This window comes from Lissotriton helveticus, chromosome 3_2 (assembly GCF_964261635.1).
Source record: "Lissotriton helveticus chromosome 3_2, aLisHel1.1, whole genome shotgun sequence".
Classification (NCBI taxonomy): domain Eukaryota; kingdom Metazoa; phylum Chordata; class Amphibia; order Caudata; family Salamandridae; genus Lissotriton; species Lissotriton helveticus.
In genome coordinates this window covers 1,072,408-1,089,058 of record NC_136062.1, presented here as the reverse complement: position 1 = coordinate 1,089,058, position 16,651 = coordinate 1,072,408, and the positions used below count along the sequence as shown (strand labels likewise).

The window sequence follows — 16,651 nt, the reverse complement described above, 5'->3', positions numbered from 1 at the left end:
CTTCCGATTAAGATAGTCAATCCGATCTAGCTCGAATTTAAAGGCTTTGCATTTTTTGATAATGTCCTCATCTTTACCCAGCCTATTCATCATGTCCGCTCTCATTTTGTCCGTCTGTTCACTATTTTCAGTTCTTGCAATCTCTATTTCCAGCTGTTCAATTTCAGATTGGATTTTAATGCGGTCACTTTCCGCATATTTCACCAGAATGGCCATGAGTTTACTTAAGGACTCTAGGTTTGTTTCTGCCCATTCAGTTAACGTGGCCGGATCCAGGGTTTCATAGCTGGGGGCCAGAGTTATACGCAGACCCCTCGGCACTCGGCCTACTTGTAAATAACGGGATGGAGAATTATTCTCCTACCTTTGGCCTGTTCTTTTTTCATCAATTTTTTATACATGTCCCTTATTGTGGGATTACTCTCAGCACTTGCAGCCTGTCTTGGAGTCATTGACCCCCCAGCCGGGGAATCTACAAACAATGTCTCGGCCGCATCCTCCCTGTTTCGCAACACATCCGCAGACAATATTGCTGTTTATACGATATGGCAAGTTTTGATGCTGTGCTAAATATCGTATATTAGCGTTTTAACTTGTGAGACACAAAAATATATCCACGCTTTAGTCCGGGCACACTCCCCACTGGAACGTCTGTTCCCTACCTTGACTGGGCTATCAGGCTGCCGTCCGATCTGCAGACTCGGTAGGTGCCGACTCCCTTCGCCAAAGCAGGTTATTTCGCAGTATCCAGGGGTTCCTCGCAGCTTACTCCACGCCGGAGTCGTGTAAGATTAGTTCCGGGGTACGGAACCAACAGCTTCCTGCCGCCGAGCCCTTACACAGGGCAGGGTTTTCACTCGCACCACCAAAGCCTCTTGGTGCATCGAAAATGAGTAGTTCTCGCCACACGCAACCACGTACCCAGCTTTTTGGCCGGTAAATGACGAAGAGTGAACCCGATGTCTGGTGCCAGATATTCAGTGCTTTATTAGTGCAATTTCCAAAAATCGCCCAGCATGTCCGCCATGATGCGTTTCGCCTCGCTCCAGAGGCTTGATCACATGACATGTTGCAACACACTGGAGAGGGTACTTATACTTTAAAAGGGTGGGGAATAATGGCCACGCTCAGAGCAGTAAATCAATAGAAACTGAACACATATTTATAATGGCACAGTTTTGATTTAAATAAAAGACACAATGTCTAAAATCAATGTTATAACCATTATAAAACCATTATATAAATACAATGATTATAAATATGTGCAAATATACATCCATTAAAATATATAAATATTTGCATAAATGCATTTCATTTCATATTTGCTCTTTCAGTCTTTCAATGTTGATTAACTGCATATACAACCCAAGTGGGTTACTATCATATATTGAACTATATTGTTCAATCAAATGTAAACTATATACTCCTCTTATATCTCCATGACGCTGGTGTAGGGTTTGTGGGCATTGGTTTATGTTTCTTGATTTTTAAATATTTAGTAAGATAAACATATGGACTTGGATATTGTCAGTTATTAGAATCAAAGCTAAGGTGCAAGCATAGATTTGAAGCTACATTCTAATTCATTCATGTTGCACAGAAGAGTCATGTTCATGCATTGAGTAATGTATGCATTAAAACGGTCCAGAGTTTTTGATTTTTTTTTTTTTTTTAAATTTGTTTTTATTGCAGAATTATAGACAAACTTCAAGGTCAAACGACCAGACAACTTCCTACAACTCGAGGCACCATATCGTGACAAAATAGTACACAGCCATTTAGCCCACATCCCGGAGGCCGGGCGGCGCACCAATCATCTCTTTCCGTCCGGTCCACATAGCGGCCAAAAGGACATCCGGCCAACAGCACGATCATGTATCTGCTTTTTTATCACCTAACAAACTCCCCCCCAACGCTGATACTTCCCACATTTTCCTGTATGCCATGTCTGGGCCCCCAGTATCCACCCCAGCATGTCCACCTTAGTCCTCCACTAGATCAGTCGCCCGATCGCGTCTAATACCATTCCCTCCTCATCGACCCCTACGTGTCTCCCTACCACCGACTGCAGGTGAACTGGTGGGATCCCCTGACTTGGAAGCCCCCTTCAGTGTGTCAGCAGTGTCCCAGTATCTATCCCCCCCGACCCCCCCCCCTGCCGCCATAGATGTGGGTGGTATCTATGTGTCCCAGAAACTGCGTCAATACGCCCATCGGGGTCAAGCTGTGGTCTCCCTAGCCTCATGGAACCTCCCCGTCCTGGCTCCCCTCCTCTTCCTCCCTGGTCAAGTAGTCGTTCAGGGCCTGCACAATCATCTCCCACGCTCTCGCAAGCTCTAAGCTCTTCTCATTACCGGTCCGCGTAGCCTGCCGCATTCTGAGCACACTCTCGCATTGGGACCATTTACGCAGCTCATTCGACCATCTCCGGACAGACGGGCCCTCCCTGGACTTCTGGTGCCAGGTAATCTCCCTCTGCGCCAGGATAAGTCCTAAGTCGATAAACTTGCTCGTGTTTTTGGTCTTCGCTGTGTGTGGGAACCACAGCAATATACTTGCGGCCATGTCAAAGTCCACCTCCCTGTCCGTGACAGCATTCAAAAGCTCCCCCACCTCTGCCCAGTACGACCCCAACCGCGGGCAACCCCACAGCATATGGTCTAACTCAACTGCAGGTACCAAGCATCTCGGACACGCTGCATCCTGTACCTGAAAGTACCGTCTGATTTTCCCTGGCGTCAGGTATGCTCTATGTAATATGAAGAAATGGACCTGTTGGAAGCGAGCGTTCCTACAACCCTTCCACGCTCTCTTCCAGATGTGGCCCCACTCCGGGTCCGGTATGGGCCTACCTATGCTGTCCTCCCATTTCCCCTTCAGCTCGGACAACGGCGCCAGACCCTCGTTCAGCATTCTCGAATGAAGACAGGTCACCGCCTTTACCGTACCCGCAGCCATCACAACGTACTGGCAGGCCATAGTCGTTTCTGGTTCGCCTAGACCCCCCTGCCAGTGTTTTTGTATCGCCGTAGTCACAGCGGCATGCAAGAGGTAGCTCCCATCCGCAAGCCCAAATTGGTCCTGCAACACCCGATAGGGTACTAGCACCCCGTCCGCATAAAGATCTCCCACCATCTGCAATCCCAGGTCCTCCCATTCCGCCAACGGAGACCAATCACCTCCATGAGGCAGTGCCGTCAGCATTCCCAGGGGGATCTCTGGTGCATATGGGCGAGCAGAACCCGCTCTCTTCAGGCTCCTAAGCCAGCACGACCTGAGGGTTTTCTCTTCAATCGTGAGATCGCCCAATCTCAGCTTTTGCTGCAGTACAATGTAGGAGAGGATGTGCCGCTGAATCCCCTTCCCTCGTCCCTGGTTGGGGCCCCTGAACTCTCTCGCGACGTTCTGCGTCAAGATCTGGAGCTGGGCCGCTAGGTAGTACAACTCAAAATCGGGGACCGCCATCCCCCCCTCAAGCTTGGGCCTATGCAAAGTATGCAACGCCACTCTGCGTCTTCCGTGGCCCCAAAGGAAGGCAACTACCATCGAACGCAGCTCTCTAAAGATCCTCCGAGGGATCCATACCGGCAAGGTGCGGAAATAATAAAGCAACCGCGGCAGTGCCACCATTTTCAGCAGCGCTACCCGGCCCTGCACCGACAAGGGGAGAGAGGCCCAAAAAGTCATGCAGCCCCGCAGCCCCCGTATGCAACGGCCTACATTACCTTCCAACAGGTCAGCGGCCACGTGATAAACCCGGACCCCCAGGTAGGTGAAGCAGGAGCCCTCCCAGACCACATCCATCGATAGAGGGGGGTACGTCACGTTCCCCTTCAGCGGGAAAATGCAGGTTTTACTCCAGTTTACCCTAAGGCCCGACATCCTGCCAAACCGGGAGAGCAGTTCCGTCGCCCCACCAAGGGCGCCTTCCGTGTCCTCCAAGTAGAGCAGCAGATCATCCGCATACAGTGAGATGTGATGAAGTCCCCCGTTGCTCCAGACTCCTGGATACAGTACTCCCGTTCGCGCCTGCGCCGCCAATGGTTCCATCGCCAAAGCAAACAGGAGGGGGGACAGCGAGCAGCCCTGCCTCGTCCCTCTACGCACCGGATATGCAGGAGAAATTGCCTGTCCCAATCTGACCCTGGCCGTTGCATCAGCATAGAGGACCCTCGTCCAGCGGCCAAAGCCACCCCCAAGGCCAAACTTCTCCAGGACCTTATCAAGATATAGCCATTCCAGGCTATCAAAGGCTTTCTCTATATCCACTGATAACACTGCGGATCTATCGTCCAGTGCCTGGGCACCCTCCAGTATACGAATCAGGCGGCGGATATTAAGGGACGTATTTCTCGTGGGGATAAACCCCGCTTGGTCCTCATGGACCAATGTGGTCATGTGTGGCAGCAATCTGGTCGCCAGTATACGGCTTAAGATCTTGTAATCGACTGTCAGCATAGATAGGGGCCTATATGAGGTCACTTCTGTGGCATCTTTCCCTGGCTTCAGCAACGGCACCACTAAGGCTTCCCTCATCGATTGGGGGAGGCGTCCCAAGGTCTGGGCCTCTGAATACACCACCAGGAGTCTCGGAGCCAAAATATCTATGAATTTCGCATAAAATTCAACCGGTAGGCCGTCCACCCCCGGTGTCTTATTCCTAGCCATCTGTTTAACGGCCACCCGAATCTCCGATAGAGTTATCGGGCCGCCCAACCCCTTCGCAGTCTCATCATCTAATGAGGGGAGCTGAGCAGCAACCAGGTATTCATCTATCCTGGCTCCTTCCCCGCCCAACTGGCTCTCATATAGGGTCGTATAGTAGGATTGGAAGCGATTCAAGACCGCAGACTGGGTATAAACCACTTCCCCGGTCCCCGTTTTAATGCTCATGATCGGGTTGCCTCTAGGTTCTGGGTTGGCGAGTTTGGCAAGTAGCGTGCCCACCTTATCTCTCTCCCCGTGCACCTTGAGAAGGTACAACTTGTAATCATAGCATCGCAGCCTTTCCGTTTCCCTAGCCACTACTTCTTTCGCCTCTAGTAGCCTGCCCTGTAGCTCCGGTCGTTCTGGCCTGCGCCTCTCTAGGTCCCTTAGCGCACTTTCAGCCTTCTCCAGATCCGCCACTACCGTCGTTCTGACATTCGCAAACCTGCCCATACACACTCCTCTCACCACCACCTTCATCGCATCCCATTCCACCGATCTCGCAGTGGTCATATCCGCATTCACCTCAAAATACTGCTCGACGCCCTGCTGGACAGTGGCGCTAAACACTGGATCCTCCAATGTGTCAGGGCCCAACCTCCACGTCGGCACCGCAGACCTCACCCGCCGCCATTGTACTGTCATCAGTAAGGGGTTATGGTCAGAGATGGTCCTGGCCAGGTACTCCGTATGTGTCACCAGTGCTGCCATACTACCGCTACAAAGGATAGAGTCTATTCTGACATGTAAAGCATGCAGTGCCGAAAAGAAGGAGTAATCCCTAACAGCAGGGTGTTGCTCCCGCCACACATCCACTAGGCCCCACCTCTCCTGCCAATCCTGCCTGTGCGCGGCCAACCTCCGTACCGGGGAGTCGACCAGCGGCGGGTGTGATCTATCCCGCGCCACGTCCGTGATGGAATTAAAGTCTCCTCCCACTATAATGGGGCCCGCCAGGAAGTGAGCCATCAATCCGGAGAGTTTGTCAAAGAAACTGGCCTGGTCTACATTAGGGACATAGACACTGCTCAGCACCACCTCCCGGCCATACAGCCTGCCCTCCACCACCACAAAGCGGCCCTCAGGGTCCACCAATTGGTTCGTAACCTGAAACGGGACTCCTGCTCTCACCCATATCAGTACCCCTCTAGCAAACGCCGAATACGTCGTACCAAACACCTGTCCTCGCCATCTCTTTTGCAACGCCGCACATTCCTGCTTAGTCAGGTGGGTCTCCTGCAATAATGCAATCTGAATGCCCCGCCTCACCAAGTAAGCATGCACCCTGCTTCTCCGGGACATCGTACGCAGGCCACGGACGTTCCATGTAAGGGCCTTTAAATCAGGTAACGTTCCCATTGCCTCTATTTCCCATCCAATTCGGCAACATCAATTGAACCCCCACACCACGGCAGCATTCCCCCCAACGTAAAACATCCCCAAAAACTTTCCCAACCCCGCTCCCCAGAACAGGACCCAATAACAAAGCATCAGCCCCCATCCAAACCAAAAACATCACACACAATCCACTATACTGTGGTCGTCACCACAGAAGGCCTTAAGGGCAATGAGGGGAGGCCCGGGCCGATCCGGGGCAGACTGTGTCCCAGCTCCAAGCCCTAGATCCCTTACGACTGTCACATCAGAGTACCTGCCGGTCCGCCAGATACCCCAGGTAGTCCACTCCAGCAGCAGCCGCAGTGCAGGCCCACTCAGCCATTATCACTCGTTGAACAGCCCATCCGCCGTCTGCGGGGTGACCTCCGGTCCCACAGCGTTGTCCGCCTCAGACAGTTCCTCCCCAGACTTTCTGCTCTCCACTTCCGAGTCAGAGTCTCCCAGTTCATTCTCCTGCTGCGAACCCGTGATTAACGCCGTCGCTACCAGCGCCCCCTTTCTGGCCTCCGCCATCTCGGCAGCTCGCTGTGCCTGTTTAAGTTTGTTCTTCTTACGAATGCGCTGGGACTTCCGGATTCGCACCGGCTGCTGTCGTTCCCGGTCGCCTTTTTGTTGGCGGTCCGTGCCAGCGCGGTACAACTCCAGCCAAGACCACGCCTCATCAGGGGTCTGGAAGAATTGGGTCGCCCCATCCAGGATTACTCGCAGTTTGGCCGGGAAGAGTAGGGAATACTGAATACCCTCATTTCTCAGCTCTTTCTTCACGGCCAGAAACGATGCCCTATTCCTCTGAACCTCTTGCGTATAGTCCGGAAAGATCGTGACCGAGCTGTTATCCACTGTGAAGGGGCCCACCGAGCGTGCTCTTTGTATCAGGTAGTCCCGGTCCTTGAAGTGCAATAGTCTGATCACCATCGGCCGTGGGGGGCGCCCCTGCAAGGGTGGACGAGACGGGACCCTGTGCGCCCGCTCCAGGGAGAAGAACGGGGACAAGCCCTCCGGGGCCACGACCGTTCTCAACAAGCCCTCCATGTAGGCCACCGCATCATCACCCTCAATTTTTTCTGGCAGGCCCACCACCCGTATGTTGTTCCTCCTGTTGCGGCTTTCGGAGTCCTCCGCCCGTCTCTCCAGCGTCGCCAGCCTCTCCATGACATCAGACAATTTGCGTTCTACAGTGACCACCGCAGGTTTCAGTTCTAGGAGCAGTCGGTCATGATCCTTAACTTTGTCGGACAATTTCGCGTGATCCGCCCTCAGCAGGCCCAATCCAGTGGCCACCTGCGCAATGTCCTGGTGTAGAGATTCTTTGGTCGCCGTGATTGCATCCAGAATGCCATCTAGCCGCGCGTTCAGGCGGAGTTCCTGCGCCGACGCATCTTGCGCTGCTGGTGATCCCCCGTCCGCGTCCGGCCCGGCCAACAATCCGCCACCCCCGACCGCGCTCCCAGTACTGCCGGTGGCGGCCATCTGGGCAACCGCGTGTGTCGACGCTGGGTGGTCCCCCAAGTGTCTGGCCAGTCCAAAGGACCCACTGCCGGGCGTCTGCTCCTCAAGCCCTTCTCACACTCCTCAGGCCCAAGCGTCCGGCCCGATCCTGGCTGCTCCCACCAGGAGGCTCGCCCCCCGCTCAGAAAGGGACCCCCACGGTCAGGGCGATCCTGCCCCCGGGTCTCCTGGCGAGCCTGCCCCAACCGGCTCCATTTGACTCAAGGGCTCCGTCAGCCCGCACCTCACCACCACACCAGGACCCGACAGGCGCTGGGGTCAATAATTCACCGCGCCCCCTCAGGCTCTCCACGCAGTCCAGCCCCCACTGGGCTCAGGTGTGTCCCCTCGATGGCACCGCTCAGCGGACCCCCACCGCCGTCCAATTCTAGCTCCCTTGGCCGGCTCCACACCAACTGCGCCAGTCCGTGCCTGCCTGCAAACAATCGCGGTCGGCCGGCCAGGTCGTGCGCTCTCCCCTCCGTCCGCTCCTCACCCCGCACGGTTTGGATCCGCCACCTCAATGCCTCCGGGCCGCGCCGCAACCAGCTTCACAGCGCCGGCCCAGATGCCGGGAAACAAAAACAATGCTGGCCCTCAGATGCCAGAGCACCGCAGATGTCGCTTCCCCGGCACTATGGCCGCCGGCGCCAGCGGTGGGGGGATGGGGGGATGGGCACTCCGTCCGCGAGTCCGTGCCGGGGGTCCCCGACACCGCCCTTCCCCTGCGGTCTCTCCACTCCCGCAAACCTGGCTGGGCTGCGCCCGCTTGTGTCCTCGGGCCGCTGCCCACCCCGCTCTGCGGCCGCGATCCTCAGTGCCCTGACACTCCGGCTCTGCCGCTTGGCACCATCGCCATCTTGGGCTCTTTGTTTTCCGTCTCGGGGCACCGCAATCCGTGCCACGCTCTCCGCCCCGTCTACGGCCACCTGCCGACCCACGATCGTCTCGCGTGGTGCGTCCGGCGATCAGCCCTCGAATCCTGGGTTTCACTGCGCCCAGAAGTGAGGGATTTACAGGAGTAATGCGGGATCAGGCACGGAGCTATGGGCTCACGCCGCCATCCTTATCGGCGTCCAAGCCACGCCCCCCCGTCCAGAGTTTTTGATAATGCACTTATCAAGTGTTAGACACTTTTCTTCAAATTGCTGAAATCATTGTACATTCTTTTTTGTACTTCATTTTGTAAATCTTTATATTGGTTCCAGACAAATACATGTGGATTGTTTGGCTTGCAAATGTAAGTTTAAATTATTTTATACTTAAAATCTTTTCACATATCAATGATTATAATCTTATAACACACAATAAATTACTTGAGAACTCGTTTTTAAATCAAAATATAAAAACATCAACAATTTGTTTTAACGGAGTACTTTTATTTGAAAACCTCACTTTTTTTTGTACCTACAAAGAAGTAACCAATCTAAACAAGGGCAACTTTACTGTATGAATGAGAACTTTACTATATACATAACTAGTGGTCTGCTAGTGTTCTTGCATGCTGCAGAAATGTCCTTGCATTTTACTGTCTAATATTCAAAAAGCGTAATAAAATAAAGAACTGCCTATCATTTTTATCCCAAGCAGTCGACCTTGTAGTGAAAATCTAAAATAATCTAAAATGCATTTTATTTTCAGCTTTTTTGAATTGCAAGAGTGAAGATACAGCTCCTGTTATCATCTTTGTTTCCAAAATGTTTGCTGTTGATGCCAAGGCGTTGCCTAAAAACAAGCAAAGGTAATCAACTATATGTTTAATTTCTATAGCTTTCAGTTATTTATAAAAAAAAAACAGTTCTTGTGATTTAAATATCATTGTGAAGACCAAAACCTGGATAACATGATGAGGTCCTCTGCCAGTTGTATGTTTGACACACAGAACAAATTGAAACTTAATTATGATTTGAAGAAAATTGTAAGTAGAACGTCTACCGAAAACCTCAGTTAACTGCCCTAACCTGAAATGCACATTTCTTGAAAATTACTGAATGGATTTAACGCAAACTAAGCAAAGGCACTACTTTTGCATGCCAAGATTGGTGTACTTCCATTCAGCTTTTTTTCTGTATTGAGGAGCTGGCAATCCTGTGACAGTGAAAATGGGAACTTTTGAACCCTTCCCCCTATGTTATGGCTCCCACATCACAAATCTGCACAAAACGTACCACGAGGAACCCAACATAGATGTACTATTTATTGGGAAGTTTCTTACAGCTTCGTAGAACAGTGCCAAAATTATTAGGGAAACAAAAAAATACATTTTCAATGGAAAATGTCGCCTAACCATAACTACCTGTGTACTGTATTACCTACGGTGGATATATATGAACCAGAGAGTTATTACCAGATCTGCACTTTTGTGACCCCACTCCTTATTTACTGCGTCATTCTTTGATGTATATTCACAAAACATGATAATGGCCTGCCAAATTTTGTGTAGATTTTTATTAAGGCACCAAAGTTATTAGCATATCAAAGATTTTTTGCCCCCTCCCTTAAAATTGCTTCCCCTGGTTGTGCAGCTTAAAACTTAACATAACAGCAGAAAATTAAACATGAAAAGTTTGCCAAATTGTATGTGGATTGGTGAAACAGTATGACATTTATTAGTCAGTGAACACTTTTTGTCTCCCCACCCCCTCAAGCACCTGCAATGAATCAGCACGCATTTGAAAATACTAAGAGTGAGCTGAACATGATAAATATCTGACAGATTTTGTGCAAGTTCTGCAGAAAGCACTATAAGTTATAAGCAGGCCAATTTACATACACACTACACGTACAGCCTCTGTAGGTCTATAATGGCTATGTAGTTATGGTTAGATTATAGCTTTTATTGAAAAGGCATTTCTTTTAATGTCTTAATAATTTTGGATTCGTTTGATGAATCTATACAATACGTTATAATAAACATTTCATTTCTCTTGTGTTTGGCATGGTAAGCTTCTTGTAGTTCTGTCAAGCGGAAGTCCAAATAACACAAAAGGGATGGAGGGGCAAAATGTGACATTTCTCAATTTAACTCCCTTAGGATTCTTCGCTTTATGGCATTAATGTTGAATTAATAAACTTGGCGCTCTTTAATGAATCAGTCTATAATTTGGGAGGCTGTTGCCATGGAGAGCCCAGTGCAGGAATCTCAGGTTTTATGCGTATCGAACAACTGGGGTAAAATTAAAGGGTAGGGGATCGAAAATAATTGATTTTCTAATGTCTTTTTCCCCAGTCTGCACAGTACTTGACATATATCAGTATGCTCTTATTAAGTTCGGTTTCATGTAATCTCTGGAGGGGCGGATTACTCTTAATGGGATGGTGAAGAAAGTAGCGTTTCCCATTTTAACTCCTACTAGATTCTTTGCTCTCTGCTACAATAAAAAGTGCTGAGCAGATATAAACTAAAGTTTACTGCTTTGGGAATTCACAAAGGGCATTTACGAGTACTATTTTCTATGTCTGTCTCGAGTGCGGACATAAAGATAGTACTCGTAAATGCCCTTTGTGAATTCCCAAAGTCGTAAACTTAGACGTTTGATCTCAGTTTAGACCAAACATCTAAGTTTACCTTTGTGAATTGGGCCCTTTGATTCTAACCAAACATATTTTTCAAATGCTAATTTCTCAAAAACTCCTGAATGGATTAACACCAATCCAAGCAAGAACTCTCATCTGAGTAATGTTATACTATAACATGCCTCATTGGTTGTAATTCTGTTCAACATATTTTGCTGTAGCAAAGAGCAACATTTCCTATGAGAAATGCTTTTTTTTAACCCCACTCCCTCACCTCTCTTGACTTTTTCCCAGAATGAAATGTGCCATGCCGAACCTTAGCCATTTTTGCCAATGTGTGAAAAGTTTCATGTAGATTCACAACCAGTGCTTAAGTTGATAACAATCTAAAACATTAATTTTCAATGTGGTATATATTCACTGAAAAAACAGTAACTCATATAAATAGAACTCAGAAATTCCCTGAAAACGTTACAGTTAAGTTTTGGTTGCAAATGAAAAGTTAAAACCACTGAGATTCGCTAGTTAGTGTTAGGTAGGTAACCTTAACTTGCACTCCTGTTATGCCCTGCTCATGACCTCACACACAATACCATTCAGGGGTGGGAGAATTCCACATTGTTTTAAGTTTGTTTACAGCATCTAATTAGAAGTATAAATCATGTGCAACCCAGGCCTGGGCAGAGTGACAAAAAAACTCAGTGGCGATCCGCAAGTGGCGGTGTGCATTGCAAACTGCTATTCATGCTGATCTTCCTGCCGCTGGAGTAGAAATTGTACCAAAGCGGCAGCTCGTGCTTGCCAACTTACCATTGAAGAGCATGAGCGGGGTAAAAACTCCTATGCACTACAAAGAGTGGAGTTTTCTGCACTCCGTGAGTGCTCTGAAACAGCCCTAAGTCAGAAGTGAACAACCATGAACACAACAGGATATCATCTCAAAGCTTTTCGTGCAGCTTTCAGAATTAAGTTATTTTTAGAATTAAGTCAATTAAGGTGGTGTTCAGGCCATTCCTATAGTTCCCAAGAACACAGAGAGGCTGTGTTGAAGTTGACCCTTCAGTCTTTCCCATATTTCCTTTTTTGTAGTTGCATTTATATAAATAATATATTTGCCGCATAAATGTATACAGCTCTTCATACACTTACATGGACTATGAAGTGCTAGTTTGAAAACGCAGATTTCCCTGATCCAGCCCATTCTCTCAGCCGGTCAGTCATAGAGTCTGCTTTGTTGTTAGAAATAGGGGTCTCAACTTGGCAGAGGTAGGTAGGTACCTTTGTCCAAATAGGGACCTTTGCTTCTAGTCAGGGTAAGGGGGATACACACATTAGATAACCCCTGTTCACCCCCTGGGTAGCTTAGCACGAGCAAACAGGCGTATCCCAAAGGCAATGTGTAAAGTATTTGGTCTCAAAACACACAGTAATACAGTGATAACACTACAAATGGACACCACACCACTTTAGGAAAAGTAAAGTATTTTTGTCTAAACTCAACAAGACCAAAATGACAAAAGTCCAACATACATAAGAGTATGACTTTAAAAGGTTTCAAGCAACTGGGTCCATAGAAAACTATGGATGCGTGATTCTAAACAAAGTACCTGTAGATGCATCAAAATTCACAAGGCCAAACAAGCACAGAGAAGAGAAGTGTTGAGAAACAAAGAGTTGCGTCAGTTCCTGAGTCCTTGGAGAGGCTATGCGACAGTTCTGCTACACGTAGGAGAAGTGATGCATCGAATCCGTCTGTACTGGGGAAGAGATGTGTCGACTTCAAAAAGGTTCTGGTCTGCGGGTGATGCATCGGGAAAACTTGCTGTACAGGTATGATGTGTGGAAATCGGGGATGTGTTGACGATTGATCTGGCAGCGTTAAGCGGAACTGCATCAATTTCTTCAGTCGCGATCCTGCGATTTGTGTCGGTTCTTGGAGCTGCCACAGGCAGAGCATCGTCTCTGCGGTGACGCATGGAGATTCTGCTCGCATGGCAGTGCTGCGTCGGTAAAAACATATTATATAACATTTGGTTCTGTCGGATAATAGTCAATTTCTTTGTTACACAATGTATACTCCTATAACATTTCTTACTTTGTTATACATGGAATTATTTATAAGAAATTCACACACCACACATTTTTTATATCAAAGAAGCAAAGTTGTTATTCATCAATCCCTTTGCAAACGTTATTTTTTAACCATTAAAAGTTCGGTTGTCCACACAATATAGAATATCAAAAAACAAAGTGCACAAATGAATAAGTGTGATCAGGTGATTTAAGTGTACAATACAGTGAAACAATTTTCAGAGCTAAAATTAAAAACACAGGTCCAACAATTGCTTCAATTTCCTCAAACAGTGCAATTATTTCTGTTTTTCTGCTGAGATATAACGAGGACCAATTAGTGAAATAACGTCGACGTTTCGACCCTGGAATACGGTGCTGTCTTATTAGCGACCAGTTCGGGTCTTCATCAGGACGAGGGGAGGGAAGGACAACCTAAAATTAAATAAGGCGTGCCTGTTTTAGTAAGGGGTGTGTGAATTATTGAAGAAGGTGCTTCTAAACTCAACTAGGTTTGCTCACCTGAGAGTTCGTTTTTTGGGGGGCGTCCTATTTGTTGCCTCTACAGAGGATGTTTACTTCTCCTGTGTTCTGACGTTGATTCTGTGAATTATTGATGGCATTAAGTATCCCATATATCAAAAGTAACTTGTACGTAACACTAGGGTTCAGCTAGACACATACCTTTGTGTTAAGGATTTGTCACCGTCCGGTGAACAAATCGGATCTGGAATGTTGCAGATCGAAGTTGTGGACGTCCTATTAATGTCTTTACGGAGGTTTATGTCCAAACGTTGAATCTGCGAATTATTAGGTAACATTCAATACTCTATTTATCCTGAATAATTTGCTACGAACACACAGGTTCATGGGAACACATACCTTTTGTGTGAAACGTCACCGTCCGGTGAGAGTTTCGGATCTGAAGTGCCGCAGCCGCGATCACCTAAACAGTTAATTGGTTTCGTATTAGTGACTTAACTTTGTTTTAATGTTTAGCGCAGACGCATTATGCGGGATCATTTCTTTTAAAACGATCCTCATATCTTAACAGACTATCATTTTTGCCTGGGCGTATCATTTCGAACTTACTTGAAGAGCAATAACAGCAACCGTCTGTTTCTCTCCCGTGAGTCAATCCTTATGGCCGAGTCGCGTCTGGGTCGGTTTAAAACCCAGGTTACGTCAGGTCTACGTGCATTACGGCACGTCTATGGACCCGTGGAACCCGTCATACAAGGAATTTAAAGCGACGGTCCAATCGGTGTCAGGACTGAAACACGTCAGGATTACGTGCATTTCGGCACGTCTATGGACCTGTCAATCCAATCGTGCATCGGAATTTACTACGTCATTCCTGACGTGTAAAGGGTTGGAACTTGTGTCAGAGGCTGGCTCGAAAAACCCGTTATGGCCGAGGTTAAGAAGACCAGGGGGTTTAAGGTTTTAACATCCATTAAAAGCAAAACGTTTTCCGGGTTTTCAGATCGAAACGGCCACTTATCTATTCGCGCGTCGGTCTTGACGTATACAGTCTATTGATTATCTTTCTAACACATATATTATATACCCCGGAGTATCTTTGAAAGCCCAATCAGGAAAACATTTTGATGCGAGGACCATCCTATCAATGGTTGTTGACATTATTAAAGACAGGCAGGATGCACATATTGGACATATTCGTTGCAGTTACAGATGCTTAAGACATATTCTGTAGGCTAATGTAGTTGAAAAACATAAGGCTATTAGGACCAATTTATACACATTAGCCCTGCTCAAACTTATAAGCATTACAGTTACATGTAATATTCATGCTTGGTGATAGAAACGTTGACCTGGCTTAAAGCTGTAAGAATTACAGTTACATGTAATATTCATACTTAGTGCTACAGTTCCAATGTCAAAGTCTACTCATTTGTATACAGGTTTCTTCCTGGCTGTTCAATCCATTTGTCACAGAGTCTAAGATATGGATCCAGAGACACTCTTTGTAATTTAGAAGAGAGGCCATATCTCCTCCTCTTTGATGTAGCTCGATCTTTTCCAAAACCCACCATTCTAGTTGTTCATGTGTATGGTTGGCCCTGTTGTAGTGTTCAACGAGAGGTGCACCCTGGACTTTGCATCTAATTCTACTCTGATGCTGTAAGATCCTGTTCTTGATACGTTGAGTAGTCTGACCAACATACATCATTCGACAGGGGCATTTGATGACATAAATGAGGTTTTGGCTATTGCAGTTTGTAAAGTGTTTTGCTGTATAAGTCTTTTTGCCATAAATGAAGGAATTGCCTGTCTTGGTATATTTGCATCCTTTGCAGCTCCCATATCTATGATGTCCTGTGATTGGGGGCAATGACAATTGGCTCCTGATATCTGTGTTGGTAGGTGTATCCAAAAATGAAGAGACTACAAAATCTTTAATGTTTTTAGCCCTCTTGAACGCACACATGGGTGTTTCTTCTATTCCAATCTCAGGTCCTACCAAGTTCCAGTATTTTTTAATTATTTTATTGATGTCATGACTCCTCGTATTAAAGGTGGTTACTCAAATCAGTCTTTCAGGTGTCTGAGGTTTTTCTACTGGTTCAAGTAACGTTTCTCTGGATCTATACCATGCCCTCTTTCGTGCTCTATTCAGTAGGCCTCTGGGATATCCTCTGTCTCTTAATTTCATAATCAGGATGTCTGTTTCTTTAAAGTAATCTCCTCGCTTGGTACAATTTCTACGTATGCGTAAAAATTGACCATATGGCAGGTTATCCCGTAAGTTTCTTGGATGGTGGGAGTTGTATCGTAATAGTGTATTACGATCTGTTGGTTTTTTATACAGATTCATTGTTATTTTATCATCTTCTCTCTCAAATGTAAAATCTAAGAAGGGCAATGATTCTCGATTGCATGCCATCGTAAATTGGATGTCTGTTGAACGATCATTTAACCAAGTCACAAAGGTATTCAGATGTTCTTCAGTGCCATTCCAGATCATGATGATATCATCTATGTATCTGTTCCACTTAGTGATGCAGTTGGAATATGGATTTGTCTCGGAATAAATGTATTTCCATTCAAAGTCATCCATGTACAGGTTCGCCAGACTAGGAGCATAGCTGGCGCCCATTGCCACTCCCTTGCATTGAACATAGAATTGGTTTTGAAACATGAAGTAATTCTTAGTCATTGCTATTTGTAATAGGCCTATTAGAAAGTCTGTAGGTACCCAATGGGGAGCTTCCCTGGTGTTGAGTATCTTTTTTATTTTCTCTATTGCCTCGTGCTGTGGTATACTCGTATATAGAGAACAGACATCTAACGTTACGAATAGTTGTTCCTGATTTAGCGGATGATTCTCAAATATTTGGATCGTGTGCGTAGTGTCTCGAAGGTATGCACTGGTTTTCAGGACAAAAGGTTGAAGGAAATTGTCCAGGTATTGATTTATAGGCTCCAAAATCGATCCACATCCGGACAC

General features: G+C 47.1%; 1 protein-coding gene across 6 annotated transcripts in view; it reads left to right on the top strand.

Annotated features, from left to right (window-relative positions):
- The window catches only part of EFL1 (elongation factor like GTPase 1), a 1,213,944-nt gene that overhangs the window by 273,388 nt on the left and 923,905 nt on the right, over positions 1-16,651 (top strand). For all 6 annotated transcript variants that reach the window (XM_078684725.1, XM_078684721.1, XM_078684722.1 and 3 more), the window contains one exon: positions 9,235-9,334. In XM_078684725.1, coding sequence (XP_078540851.1) covers positions 9,235-9,334 — 100 coding nt within the window. The remainder of the gene's footprint in view (positions 1-9,234; positions 9,335-16,651) is intronic.